The sequence below is a fragment of the Neodiprion fabricii genome, chromosome 4 (genome assembly GCF_021155785.1).
Source record: "Neodiprion fabricii isolate iyNeoFabr1 chromosome 4, iyNeoFabr1.1, whole genome shotgun sequence".
NCBI lineage: Eukaryota > Metazoa > Arthropoda > Insecta > Hymenoptera > Diprionidae > Neodiprion > Neodiprion fabricii.
In genome coordinates this window covers 16738574-16762151 of record NC_060242.1, presented here as the reverse complement: position 1 = coordinate 16762151, position 23578 = coordinate 16738574, and the positions used below count along the sequence as shown (strand labels likewise).

The following is a 23578-nucleotide window of genomic DNA, read 5'->3' as shown; positions in this document are numbered from 1 at the left end:
TAACATTCCTAATGAGTTCAAACTGATTAACAGTCCCTCGTATCGAGGCCCGCAATAGTTCGTCGTTTCTATTCACTGCAGAGTGTAATTCATCGATCCATCCGTCTCATACGATAAGAAATTTCTCGAATTATACGTAATTTGATACCCAATCAAAATTTATTTTACAAATCTAAGCATCGGCTGCAGTGGAAATCCTTACTTGCTGTTATACTGAACTTTACCTGCTTAATGCACTTATGTCAAGTGACAAATTTCAAGTTTCTGTAATTGCCGATGTCGCTGCATCATTATGCGTATGCTTATTATATCAATCGGTTTCTCATTGTTCGCTCGAGTACCCGCGGTTTAACAAACCATTGATTACTGTTTCTGGCAATGCAGATTATAAAAGCTCGACGCACGCTCGTGAAACTAAATCGTTGCACGCGGAAAATGATTTTTGTTTTCTCAAAAATCGGAATAAAAATTTTTGTAAACCGGTGGCAAGCAATTTTTTCGAATCCAGCGTTGTGCTAGTGACAATTTCTCATAACGTATAATTTTATTTCTCCCTCATTCTCTCTTCGCCGAAAAAATCTTTCAATGCAATAAAATCTATGATCTGATTACAAATATAATGTGAAAGGTGTCGGTGAACAAGTTTCTGTACGCGGATAACTTGTAACGTGGTGTAATATGAATACGTCTTTTTTTTTGTATCTACTCTGCATGCGACGGTCATGTTCAGGGGAGCTGATTGATTCGATGGTTGGATGGATGGCTGGATGAATGGATGGATGGGTGGGCGGGTGAGTGGATCACTGTTGGTGCTGGGTTTAATATTGGTGCTGGAATCGAGGTTCGAACAAAACCGCGCTCGAGTTGATGGATTCGAGGTTGCGCGTTAGTTGGGCGGGGGCGGCGGGGAACTTGACCAGGAGGCAACAAGGAATAGATTTGAACTACGGAGATGAGCAGGAGTGATGGTCAGTCTGTCGGTCGTGGGCGTGCATGCAGCATGCTGCGGCGCCTCGGAGAATAACCGGGCCAACCTCGTGCAGTCTAAGCGCGACGAGAAAATATCCTCGTCTATATGGGTGTAAATGAATATTCTACTCGGTTTAACATTTTTTGGATTTTTTTTTTATCACTAATTCATCTTCATTTTCGTTTTTTACATCTCGGTGCTCGCAATATTTTATCCACCTCACACCTGCCGTCTCAGGTCAATCATTTTTTTTTTCGTTGGTATTAATCTTCGAGATAAAATATCAAGAAATTACATAAACAACAGACAACGCGTTTTAATTTTGCGACACCTGAAACTGTAGCGGTAAAAACGCAATCTGACCGCGCGATTAAACCAGTGTAATCTGATGCCGGGTCTAGGAGTAGACTATTGTAAGTATTGCACCATCATTTTATATCGTAGTATGGTGTGAATTCAGGCTACCTGCATCACGTAATTGTTCAGGTACTGTTAGCAATGTTTGTCATTCACGGTCACGATCGCTAAACGATTCTAATTGTTGAGGTGCAGCGTATAAGCTAACTGGCTAGTTGCAGCGATTCTCTTTTTCATTCTTGTCACTTTAAGCTAGGTCGATATTTTTAACATCATGCTACGTGTGAATGAAAATTAATTTTGATTAAATTTATGCCGGTTTTCGATTGTTTTTAATTTTTTTGTAATGTGTATCATGTAAAGTAATGTTCATTAATGGGTACTCAGTGGCTCACTATTTTTTTTTTTTTGGAATCAAAACTGGACCAAGTTTCCTTTCTTAGCAAATTTTATGCGCCAATGACTTACGATGCAAGTGACAAGAGAAACAAACATTGATCATATACGCATGAAATTTCCATATAAAGGAAGCTTGTTTCAGTTTCGATTCCAAAAAATAGTAAGCCACTGGGAACCGTTGTCATAATATTTGTAGTTTTTCGAATGCAGATCAGTTGACCTGATGAAACCGAAAACTATACTACAACTTATTTCGCGGGTTCAGATCGTTTTGTTTGGATTTTTCTCAATTCATTAGCTTCTCACGCTCAATGTAAAACTACTACAAGAAAAAAAAAAGAAAAAAACGTGCTTAGAAAGCAAGAATATGCAAAAAAAAATTGAGGATAAAATAAAGGATACAGAATGGTATAAATGCGATAAGATTTAATCTCTGTTATAATTTACACCTATAAAGGTACACATCGAATAACACAAATGTATAATAAGCATAAATCGTCTAGTTGCAGGTTTCACACCATACGTAGTAAATTACCTGTTCGATATATCGACTTTTTCCGTACCACTAAAAGCCACGTATTACAGGTTTACCTCATTCTACTTATGTAGTTGGGCCAGTATTTTAAGAATCGGAGGTCATCTAATCGGTTTAGCGACCGCATAGTAGATACAATAACGCGCGAACGTGAGAATGGAGGTGACACCTGTATCTATAACGACGGTCGAAATCAAATCTAAGCCAACGGGACGCGAAAGAGGAGAGAAGCATATCGCTAACGGGCGGGGGGTGAAATCGAATCGAAAACTCGGTCTTGCGGGCAGTGAGAGAAAGGGGAAAGAAAAGTTCTAGGACCTCGCGTACAGTGTGTAGGTATATAGAGTAATTGGAATGCAGCGGAAAAATTACATTAGAACGAATTAACCGTCTGGTAAAAAATACAACGATTACAATAAATGTCAATAAACTATGAACAGGGACTCAAATATGGGAATGAGAGAAAGAGCGAGTGAGAGTGAGCGATGTGGATGCTGCGAGAGTCAGCTCGGCGTGATCAACGCTCGTTGGTCACGAACTACTGCCTGCGATCATGTGAGTAGGTGCGTTTTACTGTATGATGATGCAGCGCTGATCAGCACGTTGTTCGGTTACACTGCTGCGAGTTTGTTACCAGTGGCGAGATCAGCGGCTTGAAAGAATCAAGCAGCATTGACAGCGGCCAATGCGACCTGCAGACGACAATGGCAACGGCAACAACCGGCGAGTAGTGACGAGTTGGTCTTCTCGTGTGTGCAGCTCCGTACGTACGAATGAATTCGTGCTCGTGACCCACGGGTCTGCAGATGTGTGCAGAGCCGCCGGCAGGAGCGTCAGTGAAGACAATTGATTGTCTCCTATTCCCCCCTTTTCGACGTCTAAGCGCGCGCTGACGTCACATCCTACTTCTGCATCGGCGCGATCTGATCTGCTGGGTACACGGCGCTAAAGCTCTCTTATACCGAGATTTGTTCTCCGGGTGGTTTTTCCCTGCAAACTTTTCAGTATCTTTCATGCAGTACTGCGAGAAGGCTTCCAGGATTCAAGCTTAACGTCCACGTTCACGTATAATTGGCTTCTGATGAGGATTTTCAATTTCTCGTTACTATTTGTTCATCGTTTTTGTACAATGACCTCTGGTGAAAACCCCTTTTGCACATATGACACTGTTGCAGGTGTGTTTGTGACAGCTACTACTTTAACTCTAGGTCACTTCAACGCGCTATATGTAACATCAACCGTGCCTTGACACGGTCGCGTGGTTGGACAGTGATAGGTATAATAGAAATCTTGATTAGCGAAGAGACGCGAAAGTATATTCAAACTAGATTTATGGCTCTGCGTTGCATTCTTGCAGCATATTGCGAATAGATGGCAAAATATGCGTTCGAGGATTTTTTCTACATGGGTGTCACGAAATTTGTCAGATAATTGTGCAATTTTACGGGTGAATCGCAGCAAATGAAACAGTGCAGGGAATCCCCTTTGCACGGCGGTTTTATAATCACGCTAAGAATTGACTTCAATGAATTCTTCGAGAACCGAATCAAGGTCTGGTAATATGGCCAATTTCTTCCTCCGAGAAGACGATGCACCGAGTTATCATTTTGCCCGGTACATGATGTCACCAGATCACACTCATCATTGAGGAAATCGTTTAACTGACTCGTCATCCGGAAACTGAGAAATATGCATGTATATTGAATAATATAATAATATACGAAGAGTATGGAAGCTGAGAAAGAGGAACGTCTCCAGCTAAACGAATTAAACGGGTTAATATACTATATATTCGTTGGCACTTCCGCGGATGAGAAGCGTCTCGTATAAGTGGGCATCAATTGACGCCTTAAACGCCAAGTGCAACCTCATCGTGTTATATTCCAGTTTTAAGAAAACGAAAAATAAAACATCTGTAATGATTGTCCGGACGGATTTGATTCTATGAATCGTCGTTGTGTTCTTTTCTTTTCCCTCCAATTTTTTGTGCAGATTTTTAACCGATCATCGCTTTAGGATAGCAAATCGATATTCAGTCACTGATTCGCAAGTAATTTTCTGCAAAGAAGTCTTGAGGACTCGTTGGTAAGGGTTGAATCTTACGCAGAACCGTCTAAAGAACAGTGCGCCGGCCGGTGTCTCAAACTCCGCGCTGCAATTGCCTCAGGAAGCTGAATTAGTCATGTCAATGACGATGATGTTATATACCATGCTAGCCAAGGTCTAAGTACCCTCTTCTCTTGTTTCCACTGTAGGTAGTTTGAGAAAATCGTCGTTCAAATTGACAGTTAAAGAATTATTATTATGACTGTTATTCTTTTCTTATTCTACAATTTCAATTATTCCACGTTGTATATCTCGATGCTTCTAGGATGTGAATATAACTGTTGAACGACCAGAACGAAGTCTCAAACTTTCAAGCGCATACGCCAGGAGTTATTCAGAGTTTTGTGGAAACACTTATGGCCGGGTATATATATTTTGATGTAGATGTAACGTACCGGAAACACCGCACGTGCGCAAGTGTCCCTCCGTCCTGAAGAATACAAATGGATAGAGGTGTATCGAAGCCGCCACGAACGGTTGAAAGAAAGGATCAGACACCCCGTACCGAAGGAAGATAAAAATCTTTGTGTACCTTATATTCCTAGGGAGCAGCTGGTGGCTATCGCTGATGAATTATTAATAGTTTCCGTAATATCTGACAATTTACGACTTCCCGCTGCGCGTGCGGCCAATGTACGGTGAAAATCCTTTGTTGAAACCAGTCCCCGTTGTCCCTGATCATTGCGGCACTGCAGTTGAAGCATATCCTTCGAAACGTTCTTATTGTCCGCTGTTTTCAGCACGCGTCAATCAGTCGATTCGCCCGAAATTCAACGGATGAATCACGATGTTGTCGCCCATATTGAGGCTCCTAGGCGTCCTGGGGGTCCTCCTAGTCCTCGACCCTTCGTTGCCCGCTTCCGGAAGCGTGCCTGACCCTGCGGAGTCCGAAATGATCGAGGTGAGCGAGGCCACAACTGCGATCCCAAAGCGGACACTCCCAGACCGCTGTCTCGTCGGCACGGAGCCCGGGCCCTGCAAGTACTACATTCACAAATGGACCTTCAACAAGGCCAGGGGGAAGTGCAGGACCTTCGTGTACGGCGGTTGTCTCGGCAACGAGAACAGATTCGACTCGGAAATCGAATGTCTTCACTACTGCGTCGGTGGTCCGGATCGTGAGTGATTTAGGTTTGGGTTTCCGACACGCGAGGACTAGAGTTCAGTTGTAAAGGACTTTTGTATCCTGTTGCAGACACTCTGCCACCCTACATGGTCACGAAGGGCAGCATCTTCATCACCACCAGCACTTCGACCACCGCCGCGCCGTCGCCGACTACCAATAAAATCCCACCGCCAACTTTCTCACCGCCGAAACCCACAAAGCCACCTGTTCCGAAGCACAAGAGAGGAAAGGTACGTCCGAATTTAATGTGCGACACTTTGATCACTGTATCTGACGAATCGATTTCTTATCGCCACAGGAACTTACCTTCATGGAATCTGGTCACGAGAAGACGTTCATGTTCGCCCAGAACAACACATTCATTCAGATCGATGGAAGCGGTATCAAAACTTTTCAGCTAAGGTCAGTCGGCCTGCAGTTAGTTCAAAATCTCGTTACTCATTTGGGGATTGAGAGTTTTCTTAAAAATAATCTGATCGTTTCTGCAGGCTGTGTCGTGAGATATCGTTCAAATTTCGAACGAAATTACCCCACGGCCTACTAGTCTATCACAGTGTCAAGGATCGGCCGGATAGTCTGGATCCTTACGCGTTATACGTGATTGTTGAAAAGGGCCAGCTCAAGGTAGTCCATGTGTTTGGAAAGAAATCGACCAGCCTTACCGTTGGCGAAGGTCTCAACAGAGACGAGTGGCACAGTGTGTTAGTAAGGATCGATGTTCACGGGGCTAAACTCATCGCCAGAGTCGATGAGACGCAAGAGGAAACGAACCTCGAGGTCCTCGAAGCCGAAGTCAATTACGGAGTCTCCGAAGAGTTGGCTTCCGTCGTACTGATTGGAGGTACTTATTATTGGTCGGTTCTTATCAGTGTAGGTGAGAATTTTCGAATTGGTATTTAAGTGTTTGTTTCATTGCAGGTTTGAGCTCGGAGGAAAAGCTTCACGGTGTGAAATATATAATTGAATCGTTCGTTGGGTGCATCAGAGACATGGTATTGAGTTCCGGCAAATCGGCGAGCGATTTGCTGCCCATAAGACCTCTGATCGCCACAAAACATGAGAACGTCAAGGAGGGTTGTGTGGACAAGTAAGACGAGTGAAACACGCTGATTACGTATAATGTAAGTTGATCGGCTAATTCGCGAGTTAATCGACGATTCAAAAATCCAGGTGCAGAACACGGGAGAATCTCTGCTTCGTTGGTAGTCAGTGTGTAAATCACTATAACAGCTTGACTTGCGACTGTTTCGGGACGAAATACGAAGGGGAAAGATGCGACGTTTACAGTAAGCGATTCAGCGAATTGACGTAGATGCGTTAGTTTTGTTTTACGGCTGCTATAACACTCAAAGGTATCTAATTTTTTTTCTAGCTGCGACCATTCTCACACTGAGAGGCTCGTCTTTCGTTTCTTTTCGAGTATATGATTGGAAGGATCGGGTGCATTCCTCCGTGAATAGGATTAGTCTCGCGTTCAAGGTATGTTAAGTGCATCGTTAGAAATAGACAATGAACGGCTAATTCACCAATTGATTTCTTGTTTCTCATCCTTGGTGTACAGACCAGATGGGACGACTCGGCGTTGTTTTACGCGTCCGGAGAGATTGAGGGAACCGCTCATTACGTCGCGGCATCGATAAAGAACCGATCAGTCAACATCGAGCTGGATTTCGGCCACGATTCAAAGATACAAACAGTGATGGGCGACGACGTGACGTCGAACCACTGGAACAATTTGACCATATACCACAACGGACCTTTGGTATTTGTAAGTCTTAACGACGAGTCGAAGGTGCTTGAAGTGCCCGGAGAGAATTACAACATGATCATTGATCCCGAAATTTACATCGGAGGCGGACCTGAGCTCCACAAAAAAAAGGGACTCGTTTCTCACAATAACTTTGCAGGTACTTAACGGTGAAACTGTATCTTTAATTTCTATTCTCATTGGGTTAATCGACGATTTATCGCTGACTCTTTCGCAGGCTCGTTCAAGTACGTTTTCTTCAACGACAAGTCCATCATATACGAACTGAAACGGTCGAATCCGATGGTCCATTACATCGGGATATTGGAACCCGAGTATTATGAGGCTGACGTCGAGGTGATACCGATAACATATCCTTTCGCTGGAAGTCACATTTGGTGGCCGAATATTGAGTCTAACTCCTTGAAGTTGAATTTCGATTTCAAAAGCTCGAAGCCTCTGGCCGTCCTGGCGTCTAGTGATACCAAGAACATCGACGGAATTGGCTACTGGGAGGTATATTATCCGATGCGTAATTTTTAACCCGTATGTAAAATAGCGACATTTTTTCCTTTTACAATCATGTAACTGTGATTCGTAGGTTCGTTTGGTGAACGATGAAATTCGTTTTGAGCTCGTTCCAGACGTGAAAAATAATGTCACCCACATAACGTCGGTACATTTTCCACCTCATAATACATCTTGGCATGCCGTTGAACTGAATTACACCAAAGGAGAATTGAGTTTACAAGTTGATTACAGAAACAAAAAGAGCAAACTTTTTGCCATGGCATTTGAACTTGGTGACAGGGTTATTATCGGCAGTGGTAAAACTAACATGGGTGCGTATATCTCGGTCGGAATATTTTTTTCAAAGCCTCTATCCGTTTATCTAATATTTTTATCACCACAGGGTTGGTCGGTTGCATGAGGGAAATCAGAGTGAACGATCATCGGATAGAACCAAGGCACGTTGTCAACACTGAGAGAGTCGTTGGTGAGGTTGCGTTGGATAATTGTCAGTTCGTAGATCCATGCAAGAGGCCGAACAGGTGCGAACACGGTGGCAAATGTTCCGTAGAAGTGGACAGAATCACTTGCGACTGCAAAGAGACCGGTTACAGAGGGACAAACTGCCATTTTGGTAATGAAATGGAAACGTCGACTACGAGTCAAATCAGAGTTAACGTCGTCCTGTGAACTCCCGCATTGTTATTCGTCTTACCATCATATCCTTTCAGCCGAGTATCGAAAAACTTGCGAGGAATTAGCCCTTCTGGGATACACCAAGGACGATGTGTACCGAATCGACATCGACGGAAACGGTCGATTTCCCCCGGCGCTTGTGAAGTGCGAATTTCAGTCCATCGAAGACTCGACGAAGACCATCGTCGAGCATAATCTTCCCTCTCAAGTGGACGTCAGGTCTATTGACCAAAAGGAAGACTTCTCGTACAGCATTAAGTACCGGGAATTCACAGCCGAAATGCTACAGGAGTTGATATCTCACTCGTTGTACTGCAGTCAATATCTCAAATACGATTGTTACAAGGCGCCCGTTGAACTGCACAGTGCTACTTGGTTTCGGGGGTCCAAAGGCGTCACTGTCGACTACATTGGCAATGTTAGTCGCGGCTCTTGTCCTTGCGGAAGTAAGTTTGAATGCATTGTTGATTAATACGGGAAACAGTACGTTGTTTTTTGTCGTTAACTTTTTTTCTCACATTTCAACAGTGAACAGAACATGTGTTAATCCCAAACTCAGTTGCAATTGTGACGTTTCTGCCGGTAAATGGCTTTCCGATGAAGGTTACTACGAGACTCCTGAATCGTTGGGAATTACAGAATTGGTGTTTCTCCAGCAAAGTGACTTGGACGTTGATGCTCGGGGTAGAATTACTCTGGGACCTTTGGAGTGCGTCGAAACAAGTGAGTGGATCGGATTTTATTACAGTCTGACTTACGATGCACAACGGTAATGTGAAATTGAAATCTTATAGACACACAGAAGTATGTCGTTACCTTCACAACGTCGCAGTCTTACATCGAAGTACCAGGTTGGCGGAAAGGTGACATAGCCTTCAGTTTTCGAACGACAGGCGAAAAGGCAATCTTGCTCTATCAGCCACCGATAAGGAGCAACTATCCGTCGTTCATGGTCGCTTTGACATCGGACTATCTATTGACATTCAATTTCACATTGAATACTGGACAGTGCCGTGAAATCGAGGTTAAAAGCCGGAGAAAACTCAACAATGGAGAATGGCAAAAGATTTGGATTGATTATAACGACTATCATGTCAGGTTTATGATCAACACCGATTCTGAAATGGTCGATTTACTGTCCGAGGAGGAGTTTGGACCTTTTGAAGGGTCCATGTTTATCGGTGGTGCGACCGCGTATGTGATTTTTGTATGGAAAGGAATTACCGAAATTTGAATGCGGAAAACATTGTAAAATATGACTTTACTCCTATTTTCAGAGAACACCTCAAAACCTCTTCCGTACGACAGGGGCTTATCGGATGCTTTCGAGGTTTGGTTGTAAATGGTGAAATTTTAGACATACACAGCTACATGTCCGTTCATCTTTCCGAAATAATTAAGGATTGCAAGCCTTCCTGTCAACCGAACAAATGTCAAAATGGTGCCAGATGCGTTGAACTTTGGAGCAACTTTGAATGCGTTTGCAAAAACAAATGGGCACACCTGGGAACCTATTGCGAAACGAGTAAGTTTGGTTGGAAATAAAGTGACAGAAGAACTTTGAAAAATTCATCTCTGTATGTGTAATCGTTTTGTTACAGATATAAATAACGCTGCACTGACGTTCACGTCACCGGAGGCTTTGGTGAAGAAAAATTATATCGGTAACGAAGATGACGAGGAGAAACTTCTGCTAAAGGGAATGTTTCTGGAAAATATATTGATCAACATTAGGACGTACGATGCGAATTCTTTAATTCTGTATGCGAATGATCATTTGAACAATTTCTTGCACCTTTACATTTCGAACGGGACCAGTATCGTATACCTTTTCAATTCTGGTAATGAAATAAGAAACGTTACCGTCGATTATCCAGGTGAGGATGACAGTATCTGGGAGTTTCAATCGCTTATAATTTTCCAGAAGTTTAGTGCTAGTGCTGATTTGTTTTTTAGGTGCTAGTACCGGCGATTCGGTGCAAATAGCCATTATCAGAACCGAAAAGAACACGACTGTTCATGTTAATGAAGCCAACGTCACTCTCGACGCGGTTCCAATTTTACTGAACTCGTACTCCAACAAGCCTTGGATAAATCCTGAGAAAGAGGTTCTCGCGCCCCAAAGACCGCCGGCTCCACCGACCAGCTATTTTCAGGTGATTTTAAACCACAAAGTGACGCTGTGGAATCGTTTTCCGCTTTCGGCAACCTTAAGGATACTAAAAATTATCGTTATTCGGTCAGGTGAACCTCGGCGGTTTTGATCCTGACAACTTACTCAGAGTTGGTAAAAAAGGTGAGGCGATCCAGGGATATGTTGGCTGTCTCCGGGGTCTGAGGATCGGCGAGTATTTGGTCCCCTTGCCTCAATTGGCGAGCGAGGCTTACCAAGAAGGTAGCAAAGGCTTAATAGCGAATTGTCACATGAAATGCGACGCTGCACCCTGCAAGAATCTCGGTATATGCACGGAGGATTTCAGGAGACAGGAGTCGTCTTGTAATTGTGAGCACACCTCGTATTTTGGGGAGAATTGTGCCGAAGGTGAGTAACCAGTGATTGTTTGAGTTGAAACTGCTGTTGCTTTTACTTCGCTTCTTTGGTCACGAAATTTTTATTTTTTTTCCAGAAAAGGGTGCCGAATTCAGCGGTGAAAGCGTTGTTCAGAGGGAGTTTGACCTGGATGGCGAAGTGAATCAGGTAAAAATACAATTGGCGTTCTCCAGCAATGATTTGAGGCAAAGAACTATGGCACTGTTGCTTCTGCAGACTGAAAACAAGTAAGTGATCAGTCTGTAATTCAGAGGTTCCTCGTTTCGTTATTAAAATTTGAATTTCCTTAATCTCTGTTTAGAAGAAGCTACTATTTACTCGTTGCTTTAACATCCGAGGGTCATCTGATATTCGAAGAGGACAGAGAAGGTTCTGCCTACGCTGTTCGCATCAACGACAGAAACTTTTTGAATGGCGCAAGGCACAGTGTTTACTACGAGAGAAATAATAACACGACAACGCTGCTGGTTCGTTGATAAATGTCTTATTTCGATTTCCACTCCCTTCGAATTGGAGTGTTGAAGAAATAAGATCCTGTAAATAACTGATTTTATCCTTGTCTTTTTTATGTGAATATTCCTCGATAGATCGACAGGGAGGCGGTTCCGTTATCAAATCCAGTTTTGAGTTTCGCCGCGGACAATGAGTCAAATCTGGATAATCCTGGAGGAGCGAATGAAATACAATTGGGCGGTTTGAACACCACAGATCCCAGATTCACCGCTTACAAGGGATACACCGGTTGTCTTAGCAGTACGTTCAAAGCCCCGTTGACCAAGCGAAGAGTTTAAACTTCCTTACAAATATCTAACTCAGTGCACACTGAAAAAAAATCCGTGGTGTTGAAATTGACCAAAATGTGCCACTACTATAAGAATCAGTATTTGTGATCTATAGCAAATCAATGACAGATTTTTCTTACGGTGTATATCAATATTGTATGTTATTTTACAGATGTCGTTGTGTCGATAAATGGTGGCGCTGTTATGAAACCACTCGAGGAATACATGCTGTTCACCAAAACTGGTAGCGATACTGTCAGGGCCACAATGCCAGCTGGTGTTCGAAGCGCTCAGTGCGCCGCTTTTCACGTACAACCCAGAGGTCTCGAACCCCCAAGGAACGATAGCGTGGTAATTCTACACATTACTTATTTACGAATTTATAATGGCCTGGGCATTGTCCTAGAATACCTTGATTTCCTTAAATTGCATATTCTATCACGAGCAAAATCTACTGGAATATTACAGGCTTGAAAAAAATCGGAATTCAGAAGTCACAGATATCGGTCAAGTTGAATCATGTCGATTAAATGAATCAAGTCATTAGTTGATTTGCAACTGAAATGACTGCTCTGATAAAGTGTGCGAATTGTAAGATGCCTTGAGTTTCCAAAAGTTTTGTATCGCAGATTCAATCATATGAATTATCAACCAAGTTTTTTTGATGTTTCGCGTTTTTAAATTCTAGACAAATTCGTCAACCAAAACGTACAGCAATTTGATTAGTCCAAAACTCTGGGAAAATTGTAACAATTTTGTTTCTCTCAAGTCTAGATGTTTTTATCATTTTTTAACCGAAAGTGCAGGTGTCAAAATTTGAAAATTTCAACGATACATAACGTCTGAACGGTGTATATATGTATACTTAAAATTTTTCAAGACACTGAAAAACGATTTATTCCAATAAAATTCATTTCAATTAGTGTTGAAAAATACTTTTACTCTCGAGTCAAATAATGTTCACATTTTTTACCTGAAAAGCGGGACCAAAACGATTATATTTCTCACAAAGTAATTTTCAGTTCTTCGTGTTTTCCGTCTTCTTTTTCATTTTGAACTACATCTCTCTGCATTTTTATAAACTCTCAATAATAATATAATAAATAATAAATAATATAACAAGCAATAATAAAATGAATAGTTTTCCGACTGATAGATCAGACTTGCACATGAAAGGAAAACACTATTAAGTCAATAATATTACCAGAGTTGAGGCGGGAATAAAGTCCTACATGTAACCCACGATTAAAAGTAAATTATTCCCTTGATACATAATGTACTATTAACGCAGTCTGCTCGTAGCTCACAATTATAGTGAAAATGGGCTGCGAGTTGTTGGTAAAAGACACGGTAAAATTTTATTTTACGTAATCTAAAATAAAAAATGAAAAAAATTAGTGAAAAACTTATAAATTCATGGTGTTAAGGGTCGAGATAAGGCTTGGGTCGAGGAACCTCCGGATCGCGTTGTTTACAAATCCCAGCGCTCCGACGAAACGAAGAAGGAACAGGGCGCAGGGACTTACGTCTTTATTGCGCTGTGCATTATCCTCGCTGCTGCGGTGATGGGCTGTATTTATGGGGTTTGTAGAAGTGCCCATAAAGACAGACAGAACAGAGCCAGAGACGCCGAGGATATTGCAACTAATTCGCAATCAAGGTGGCAAGGCGATTCCTATGATGTTCCGGCCGTCCCTCCCACCTCGACAGCCGTAAAAACCGTCGGTTTTAAGACCGTCGAAACGGAGGATGAGAAAAAATTGAACGGTACACATCACGCCAAGCCATTGGCAACAAAGGATTATAAAACCATACCAAATGTCGATACGAAAATCGACTTGTTGCACGACAAGAAAACGCATTTCAAAGGTGATTATATTGCATACTCGTTCTCTTTTTCCTCTTCTTGATAAATAAACATTTGTTATTCTTTTAATTTTTTTTTTTCAGCAGATGAGGAACACGAAAAGAAAGAACTGCTCGGGGTAAATACCGCCCTGGTCTTTAAATCTCCGAAACCAAATCCATTCGTAAACACTAATTTTTTATAATTACAAATTATATTATTATCGCTTGCAAGGCTTTCGCGTATTTGCTCGTATGTCAATGTATGTATGCACGTTGAGATTTCCCAGTTTATTATTATTATTACTGTATTATAGCTGTTATTGTATTATGATTATTATTGTCATTCTCAAGTACTTAAATTGCTACATGTTGAAAACCATCAAGAATTGTTGTCGAGTGAATCATATAAATATATATATATACACATACAAATGAGAACAGTTACAATTTCTCACGGTAGTAAAATCAATGAGACCACCGTTTGATATCATTTGGATTTTATTTTCTTTAGTTATTAGCCAGCTTGTTACTTTAACGTTGAAGAAAATTCATGCAAGCCTAAAGATCGAGAAATTTTCTTGTACATTGCGTATAATGTTTTATATATGTTTCATTCTTAGAGTTTTAGCAAAAGAATTGGAGCTAAGCCAAGCAACAAAAATTAATGTGCATGCTCTGCAAGAATGTAATATTTATTGAATTATTATAATGCACGAATATGAAGTATGAAAATTAGATTTGGAATGAAGAATGCATCACACTTTTTAAAACTCGAAGGGAAAGAAAAGAACCGAAGGAGATAAATATAATAATTTTCGGAACTTGCAACAACTATCCTATCGCCGCGTGCCCGTTGCAAAACACAAGATAACTCATAATTTTATATGGGTAATTATTATGAGACCCCAGAGATAATTAAGAGTTTATGAGTATAATAAAAAAAATCTGCGCTTCTGACGATTGTTGATTATACATTATACGTATGTAAACTCATTTATCCCGAGGTTGCATAATAATGAAGAAATATTGGAGTTTTCATTGAAGAATTCTTGATGTATTTTTCTGTTCTTTACAATCAGTCGATGGAAGATCTCAGGGAGGAACCGGAACTCGAAGAATGCGAAGAGGAACAAGAAGAGGAAGACAACGAAGAGATCAGCAGCACCGCCAGCAACAGTACCGATAGAAGCAGAAACAGCGTTCCAGATGATGATATTCTAGTGCGACCAGCACCGGTAAGAAACTCGTCATCGGTTAGAAAATCATTTTACGATCGTGCAGCAGATAATGGGGAGAGTTTTATTACTGCCGGCGCTGAAACTGACCAGCGTTTCGAAACTAATGATGTATTATATCCGGAAATGAAGATGCTGGAGACGAATTTTTCCGTCACTGGTATCAATGAAATTCAGACCAAGTACGTCTCGGCGAAAAACCGGCCATTCGATTCTATCAACAACCAAATTCGGGCGAATAACAACAACAAAAATATTCATGTACAACGAAGACCTGTTAGCTTCAATTTACAGTGTAATTAAAGTTTTTATTTTTTTATTTTCTCTTCACCATCGACAAGTAAATTTTGTTCTTTTTAATTTGATTATCACACAGATTTTTGAGCTGGTTTATTGAACAGTTGCATCGTGGAAGTGATTTTCTATTTCCCAATTTTCTTTTATTTAACACTTGTCTCGCACTTGTTCAAAACATCAAATGCTTTACACGCTAAACCGTTAGATCCAGATTAACCTGCTTGAAGGGTTGATAACAAAATATGTGAAATAACAATAAAATTAGCATATTGTGTATTTAGATCAGCCTTCATATTCATAAGTTAGTTTTAACTTATGCTTTATTTTTTATTTTTTATTTTTTTTTAGCGATGAAGACAAAAACATCGGTAGAAGTATTTTTTTTATTTGTTTTCTGAATTATCCAATATGATGTATTCTGCAGAAATGCACCGTACAAATGTTTAGCAGAAATTGATTCCTTTCGGTAGTAAGTGCGTTTGACAAATAGAGGAAAAAAAAAAACACCACATACAAAATCATCGGAATGATGGAATTTTTTATATTCAAGGTTAGAGTGTATAACGAGAGGGGGGAGTAAATAAATATTTCCATTTCGTGCGGGGCGATGAGATTTTGTAATGAAAACTCAACCGAGGCTGGCAACGGCAATTTTTCAGATCAGTCGTTGGTCGAGGATGAAAATTGAAGAAAATGTGATACCGTTAGACCCTATTTCAAATTCAGAAGCACCAAAAACGCCTTATCAATTCTAGCTACGGGGTGCAATTGCTTTAAGTCACATCACAGCTCAAGTAAATATGATTTATTATCATTTTGGATTACCTACTTAATATTATTACTATTATCATTATTGTTATTATTATTTTTATTGTACGTTTGATAATATGTAATTTAGGGAATTACGTACATACCTATATACCTATGAAACTATTGCGGTTTATACACGATGCAAAAATATTTTCGAGCATGTTATAAAGCTATTTCGCACACATCGGGTAATGCCTATAATAGGAATTATTTATCGTGGTTTAGCTTATAACTTATGATTTCACAATTAATAACCATGTAAATCAATAATACTTGTGTGTACAAAGTAAAAGCGATGAGTCTTGCAACTCTAAACATGTAATAGATTTATTGCTTTATCCGAATCGCTGTTGTTTGTGCGTGTACACGTATTATCATGTATACGTCTAGTCTTCATGTGCCTTGTTCTGAAATCTGGTGTTGTTATTAATTCGCGTATATTTAATGTAAGAATAACAATTCAGGAATAAATACTGAAGCAAATGGTATTTTATGGCATGTTAATTTTCACGGACGAAATTTGTAATATCAATATTAAAGAAGGAAGACGCAAAGAAACAAAGAAATTAAATTCTACCACTAAAAATCGACTGTTTATTCCAAAATGTATGTATTTTTTTTTTACAATAAACTGGCCTGTTCAATATGCAGGATTATTTACGTAGAACTAAAAACTGTTTGCTACTAATTGCAATCGTTCACAATCTTACGATATTATATACAATAACACATGCTATAACATCCCAATTCAAATTAATGCGATCGGTTATTCTTCATTCCGTTGTTCAACCGAGTAAATTCTCTGGGCTTCTTTTCAATCACTCTCATTAATCATGATTCTCACGCATATTTTTTGGTATTCGAATGTCGTTAATGTGATTCATTTTTCCTTATGAGATCAATAACATATAAACGATGGCTAAGGAGTATAAAACTCAAGTTTCTTTTCCAAAATTTATACTTTGCTGTAATACTACGAATTAATTTCAAATATTTCATGATATTCAATGGGATTACTGATGAGTATCGATCATTTATTAAAATTATATTGGTTAACGTTCTCGGGTTTCCTTCGACAGATGATTCACGAGAAGGGAAATTGTAGTCCAGATCGAAAATCAGAGGACCCTCACAAAGGTGAGTGAACGTTAATGATCTTGTATTTCGAAAAAAAAATTTCCTTCTTTATGTCTTGAATGATACATGATGAATAAATGTACTGACTCGTCCGAATGACTGTATTCAAAATCCTTTTACTTCGATTCTATCTCATTCTGCCAGACCGAACGAAGCGACCAATCGTCAACGTGTCACCGATATTTTTTTCCGAAACACAGAGGATATTTAGAAATCCGGTGAGCTATCAGGGATGTCCGAAATTTAAAACCAGTGCTGCGAACAGATTGTCCATCGAGTCAGTTTTGTCCCTGGATTAGCGGTACTGGACCGATTTGTTTGACAACCAATTAAAACGACGAATGTAGTGAGAGGACAGTACCTATGAATATTGTAAGGAACATAGTTGTGTAATTTTTGGATTATTTATCTTAGAAAAATTATACTTCATTACATGTAATGTATGTTGTACATTTGAAAATGTTTTGTAAATATTTCAAAGATGACGGATACACAGAGTGATGTATGAAGATTTACTCATTGCTGAAAAATTCTGGAAAATATAATATTTACACACCGCATTTGACATGTATTTATTCTAATCAAGATTTGACGAGATAAGAATATCGGCGTTGACGATCGACGGAAAGTTTTTAGCGACTTTGTTGATTAGTATACCTCAATTGGATGAATATAATACATTGCCTGTTGTAAAATTGTCTTATGGTATAAGAGTAATTATTGTAGCCCTACAAAATAACCCCATACCGAACTTGACTATTGGTAACTATATATTGAGAACGAATGTTCGAATTCACTAGAGAATCGTTGAATGACGGAAACGGATGGTGTTGTTTTGAAAGGCGGATATAAAATTGTTTCGGTGAAGTAGCGATGCATAAGTTGAATCAAAAGTATTTCAAATCATCATCAAATATGAACTCACACTCGGGTGCAATGTTCACGTCTCTACTTCAAATCTAGCCGCTTGTCCGTGTCGCGACTCAAAACAAATCTGCATCCATTTCCTATTCTCTACTGTTGCAAAATCATATCTGTGTATCATCTATGTGTATTCTCGCCTGTAAGTTGTCAGTCATCGTTCTCTTCTCTCATTGTACACATCGCATCACCTGTGTATCTTTCTCAAATAAAGAATCTTTACGATCTTTACTGAGCAATCAATTATTATCATCATCCCGCTTCCTCGCTATAGCCATCTATGAATAATTCGCGGATTCCACGTCAACGGTCAAGGATCTATTTTCATTTCTCCAAACAAAAACTAAAACACGAATGAACCAAGTTTCTCGTGATTTATATTATATTATTCTCGATATTATTGGAATCATTCGAACATTGCATTGCCGGTTGTGAGTAATCCTAGTATCAATCTAATCGACAAATATGACACCAGTATTGACGAAAGTCAAGTGCCACTAAAAAATACTTGCACCCTGATAGGGTTTTTTTTTATCAGCAAATGACATTTTAACATCCGGAACATCCAAATTATTGTGACTTTTATGTTTGCGGCCAAGCGATTCTCGTCCTTCGGGAGGACCTTCGACTTTAGAAATTTTCAATCTCAAATGTGAAATTATAAACTATTTGACTCGAAGAAAAGGAAGGTCAACCCCTTTGTATTTTTCAAGTCCATTTTTCGTGATGATATGAAAAATGACGAAATAAATATATCCAGGCGCTATATTCACGTAATTTTGCGAAAGGCGTCGATTGCGAGCAGTCTAAACTCACTGCCAACAGCGGATCAGAATTACACCAAAGATTTCTTACGATTACTATTTGCAGCTAATCCCAGTAATCGAACATGAATCGGGATATAATTGCGAAATTGAATAATGATGAACATTTGTCGACTGACCACTGCTTTTCAACACTGGAAAAGTTCATCAGTGATTCGTTGTTGTGAAATTGAATGCTGATTTCACTTTTATTCAGCAGCCAAAAATTATTTTACCCTCCCATCAGCTTTGAAGTTATACTTCTTTAGGCGCGTTATGAAAAACTGATGAGAGTGAAATTTCAAGATGCGCGCGCATCGCTGTAACACAAAATTAACAGGATGAAGTTGCCCACTCAACCGAATTCATTAAGTCTCGACAAAAAGCTAAATATTTATCCACATGGTTTTAGTTTTTACAGTCACAACACGTGTTTTATTTTCATACAAGTGCGAATTATATATGTGGCAATAAAATATATTCAGTAGTGATTTAAATTGACATTTGGATTAATATTATTTACTATTTGTGAATATTAGTGAAAAAATTGTGCTAAAATACTTTTTCAAGTGCTCCAATATAATTGAGGTTAGTTATCCGTATATATTATTTATTGATATAAATTAAAATATCATTATTTAATATAATTAATACTAAATATTATTAAATTATCAATTTTGAATATTTATTATTGGTTTTTTAATATTTACAAAATAAAGAAATAAATTTAATTGAACATTTAATAAAAAGTTCGTGACAAAAATTTAATAGATTATTTAAATATAATGTAAGACATCCGTTATTTGTTTTATTGTTTTTTATTACATACTTCTTCTCTTTTTTAAATTTAGGTGACAACTTTCCAACATGGATTAGAACCATCAATTTTTTCATAGTCCTTATCAATATTCCAATTAATTATATTGTACACACGATGGACTCTTTCTCTTTTAATTTCATCTATAAGCTTGGAGGGATAACCATTATTTTTCAACGTAATATCAACTATATGTATAAAAGTGATACACTGTACAAATCATTTAAAGGCAATACATATTATTTTATCAATTTTCCAAAGCCTTGTCTGGAATATCGTTAAAAGATAATCAAATCCTCTAGCAAATTACATCTAAATTCATGTGCAAAATGTGAATTATGGGTGAAAAAATGCGGCAGAAGTGACCGTGGTTTTAGATCTATTGATGATGTTACCAAGGATAGAGTCGTTCGGGTCAAGTGTGCGCACTTAAGGATTTAGGTTCGTGTAAAAATTGAACAAAAAGAAATAAGGACAAAAGAACCCATGCATATGATAAAGCATTTATTGAACTAATAATAAAATCAGTAATAACACATAAAACTTTGACAATTGGAAAGAAAAAATGGTTAATGAAAAAAATTCAAGTTCTTGAATAGTTATAGACTTCTTAATAACAAATTATTTTGAAGACTAGATAAATAAATAATGCGAGATCGACTTATTATAATAAAATCACATAAAATCAGATGCCTAAGAATGAACTTAGAGCAATTTTAGAAATTTAAAAGAAACTTTAGAATTAGTTGACAATTTTAGGAGGATTATTTGTGGCAGCGATCACATTCAAAACTACCTCCTTCATAAAAGGTACATTGTTCATGCCACGTGGCATTGTGATCAAAAACTGAAATAAAAAAAAACATCATTAGTCAATTTTTTTTACAACAACTTCATTGCTTTCTCACATAAAACAACGGGGGTATCCAAGTGTGCGAACGCGCGCACTTACCCGCACACACTTGCCCCAGACCGAGATTTTTGATAGATACTCATATCACTTTACTCATACTAAACATGAATTAAATCTTTGTTACTGTACGTTTCAGTTTCCTACGCATATCACGACTTTCCCTTCTGCCCTTCGTAGATAAACAGGGTGCGCACACTTACCCACTGCGCACGGTTACCCCTGAAGACTCTACTTATATTTGCTCACTACATTTTCTTGGAGAAAGTGGTCCAACCGAACAAAATCCTGATCCCTTAAGCTGTCAAGAATTTAAAAATATTGATGAATCAATCAATAAGGTAAGGTATACAATAATTTATACACAAATATAGTTTTCGGAGTTATTACCTCAAACCTGTTTATAGGTGATCAAAGAATGAACCAGCTTATTTGAAAAATATAAAAGAGTTGACATGGAAGAAGGAAATGGATCTGATCATACAAAAAAAGATAATATTTTAGCAGCTGCACAGGTAGAGTATGAATAATATAAAATAATAAAAATGTATTAATCTTAATAAAAAATTTAATAAATCTTTCATGTATTATCTCGTATTAAAGATATTATTTATAATAAAGACTACTAAAAATATTCAATTCAGTATAACATTTACATTTGGCTTATTAATTATGCCATGTATAGCCGCAAAATATTAATGACTTATTTTATAAATTATTTCTATGAGTAATACTCATGTTAACTACAATGTTTTTTCAAGTACAAAAAATTAATTGACATTATTAATTAGAATAAAAATGTAAACAATAATTTTTTTTATAAGTTTTCACATAGTAAAAAAATATTGATGCCTAACCTCTCAATCAGCTCACTTTTTTTTCCTTTTTGCGGACGTCCATGACATTTTAGCCACCTTCTCAACTGTTCACAATTATGAGCTTCAACCGAGTCATAAATAAGTGAAGCACCATCGATGGTTTCTTCCAATAATTTATTTGTTTGTGGATATGATATTCCTTTCCCAGCCATTGTTGATCAGAACAGTACGAATCTTTTGAATGACCGCTATTTCAACATGGCGGCTACGCTTGCGCTCGTCTTATGATGAAAAAGCCCATAACGCGGCTACCCCCACCACTCAAATTTCAGTTGCTTGCAAGACCTGAATATAAAGACCGTTTTTATGACAGATGCCTGAATTTTTCTCATGCCAAATTTCACCAAAAAAACCTAAATCTATATGTATACATATATAATGGAAGAGCAAGAGAGAGATTCCAAGCGTTATAACGGGTTTTTGCTTTGAAATATGTATTTTCCTCACATGTATATATATATATATTTCTATACACTAGACTCGTCCAAAATTAAGGAAAAAAATTAAAAATACGCAGGGTAATGGTAGGAAAAATGAAACTGATTCAAGCGTCAATTATATTCAATGTTACTATACATAAAATAATGGTGAACATGTGACTATAATTATCCATACATATTTTTTTTCGCTCGAAATTGTGTATACATATTATTTTATATGATAAAATTATTTATTACATTATTATGTTATATTAACCCGTTATAAAGCTTGAAATCTCTCTCGTTCTTCCATTATATATGTATATATGTATGTATACATTCTCACAACACCGTAATGTTTTTTTTAATTTCATTTTATCTCAAAATTCACAGATATTATATGTATATTTAAAGGTATTTATAGCAATATTTCCTAAGAACATGACTAAAATCCAAAAGAAAAAAAAAATATTATAAATATTAAAAATCTAATTACAGATTCGAATTGTTGAGAAAAATAGCATAGCTTAAAAAAAAAATGTACGATATTATTAACGGAGTTATTGAGTTGATAATTAAGCGGTGAGAACAGCCGGGCGCGCGAAGCCTCGAGCCCTCCACTACGCTGCTTGATTCCTCCTCCGACTAACGCCGCTCGACGAACGTTGAGCAATTTTTTTTTACTGGAACAACGCACCTAAAGATCTGAAAAAAATCACGGTGTTGCCTTGGGGTGTTGAGAGCTAGCTGATATTTTTTTTCCCCTCCAATATTAATTACAACAACAATAAACAAAATAACACTTAAACACCGTTATCTCCGGTTCTAATCAAGATATTCATGTTTTTTTTTTAAATTACTCGTAAAATGTAGGGCAAGTACAATACATCATAATATTTACAACAATATGAATATTCTCGAAGATATCTCTATTTGTTTGAAAGCAAAAAATTTCAAGTCGCCCAAAAATTGAGATTTTCAAGTATAAAAAATTTTTTCTTGTCATTTATGGAAAGTACTAGTAACGAACTGACTCCATGATTTTTCGGCAACCCGTGGGCCAATCACATAAGAAAGGCAGACGATATACGGATTTTGGCTTGTCGCGGATTGTCGCTCAACTATAACACAGCCAAAAAAGCCTTGTATTATAATTTTGAAGACACTTCATATTACCTGTACCATGAGTTTCAAATTCACACGTTGTTTATTCATCACTTTATAACAAGAAATGTAAATTTTTTTTTTCTACCGCATTTTGCATTTTGCAACTAAACAAATAGAGGAAATTGATCTCACGACAGCTTGTTTTATCGAGAATGATGAGACGGACAACTTTTGTTCCAACAGTTTTCGTGTATGACCCATAACAAAGAGGTTATTTAACAAAATGTGGGGCCTCACAAGTTTAAACAATCGTTACGGATAAACCCGGACCTAACTTTTTGGGGCATAGGTGAAAATATGTTCGTCCATCTCTAATTAACCTTCAAAAAAATCGGCTAACCTACGTTATTCCAGAATAGAACTTAATTTTATTCTCCTGGACTACATGTATGATGGACGATGTATGACGTATGATGTGTGATGTATGATGATATGATGATGTATGTATGATATATCATCATACAGCTTCTTATACGGAGCATCCATTACATCTCGATCAAAATCAGCGCATCCGTGATGTATTATAGTTACTCTGAATTTTTTTCCATACAAACACT

General features: G+C 38.2%; 1 protein-coding gene across 13 annotated transcripts; it reads left to right on the top strand.

The window, feature by feature from the left end:
• The first annotated feature begins 979 nt into the window (after positions 1–979).
• LOC124179709 lies at positions 980–17762 on the top strand. 13 transcript variants are annotated; one of them, XR_006870141.1, is made up of 29 exons: positions 980–1383; positions 5108–5485; positions 5563–5723; positions 5792–5895; positions 5982–6334; positions 6412–6580; positions 6664–6779; positions 6866–6972; positions 7055–7400; positions 7479–7756; positions 7842–8082; positions 8154–8384; positions 8482–8892; positions 8975–9169; positions 9241–9640; positions 9724–9971; positions 10048–10323; positions 10403–10602; positions 10691–10988; positions 11074–11224; positions 11299–11464; positions 11585–11750; positions 11952–12130; positions 13207–13648; positions 13730–13809; positions 14707–14862; positions 15819–15953; positions 17049–17106; positions 17307–17350. XR_006870141.1 is itself a non-coding variant. In XM_046564393.1 (28 exons), exons 2-28 carry the CDS (start codon positions 5155–5157, stop codon positions 17315–17317), a joined length of 5874 nt encoding a protein of 1957 aa, XP_046420349.1. In that variant the 5' UTR covers positions 980–1383; positions 5108–5154; the 3' UTR covers positions 17318–17762. The 13 variants fall into 13 exon arrangements, 10 of the variants coding, with proteins under 10 accessions (XP_046420349.1, XP_046420346.1, XP_046420341.1 ...); XR_006870140.1 differs by having other exon boundaries at positions 17251–17330; XR_006870142.1 differs by lacking the exon at positions 17307–17350 and having other exon boundaries at positions 15824–15953.
• Positions 17763–23578: the final 5816 nt, after the last annotated feature.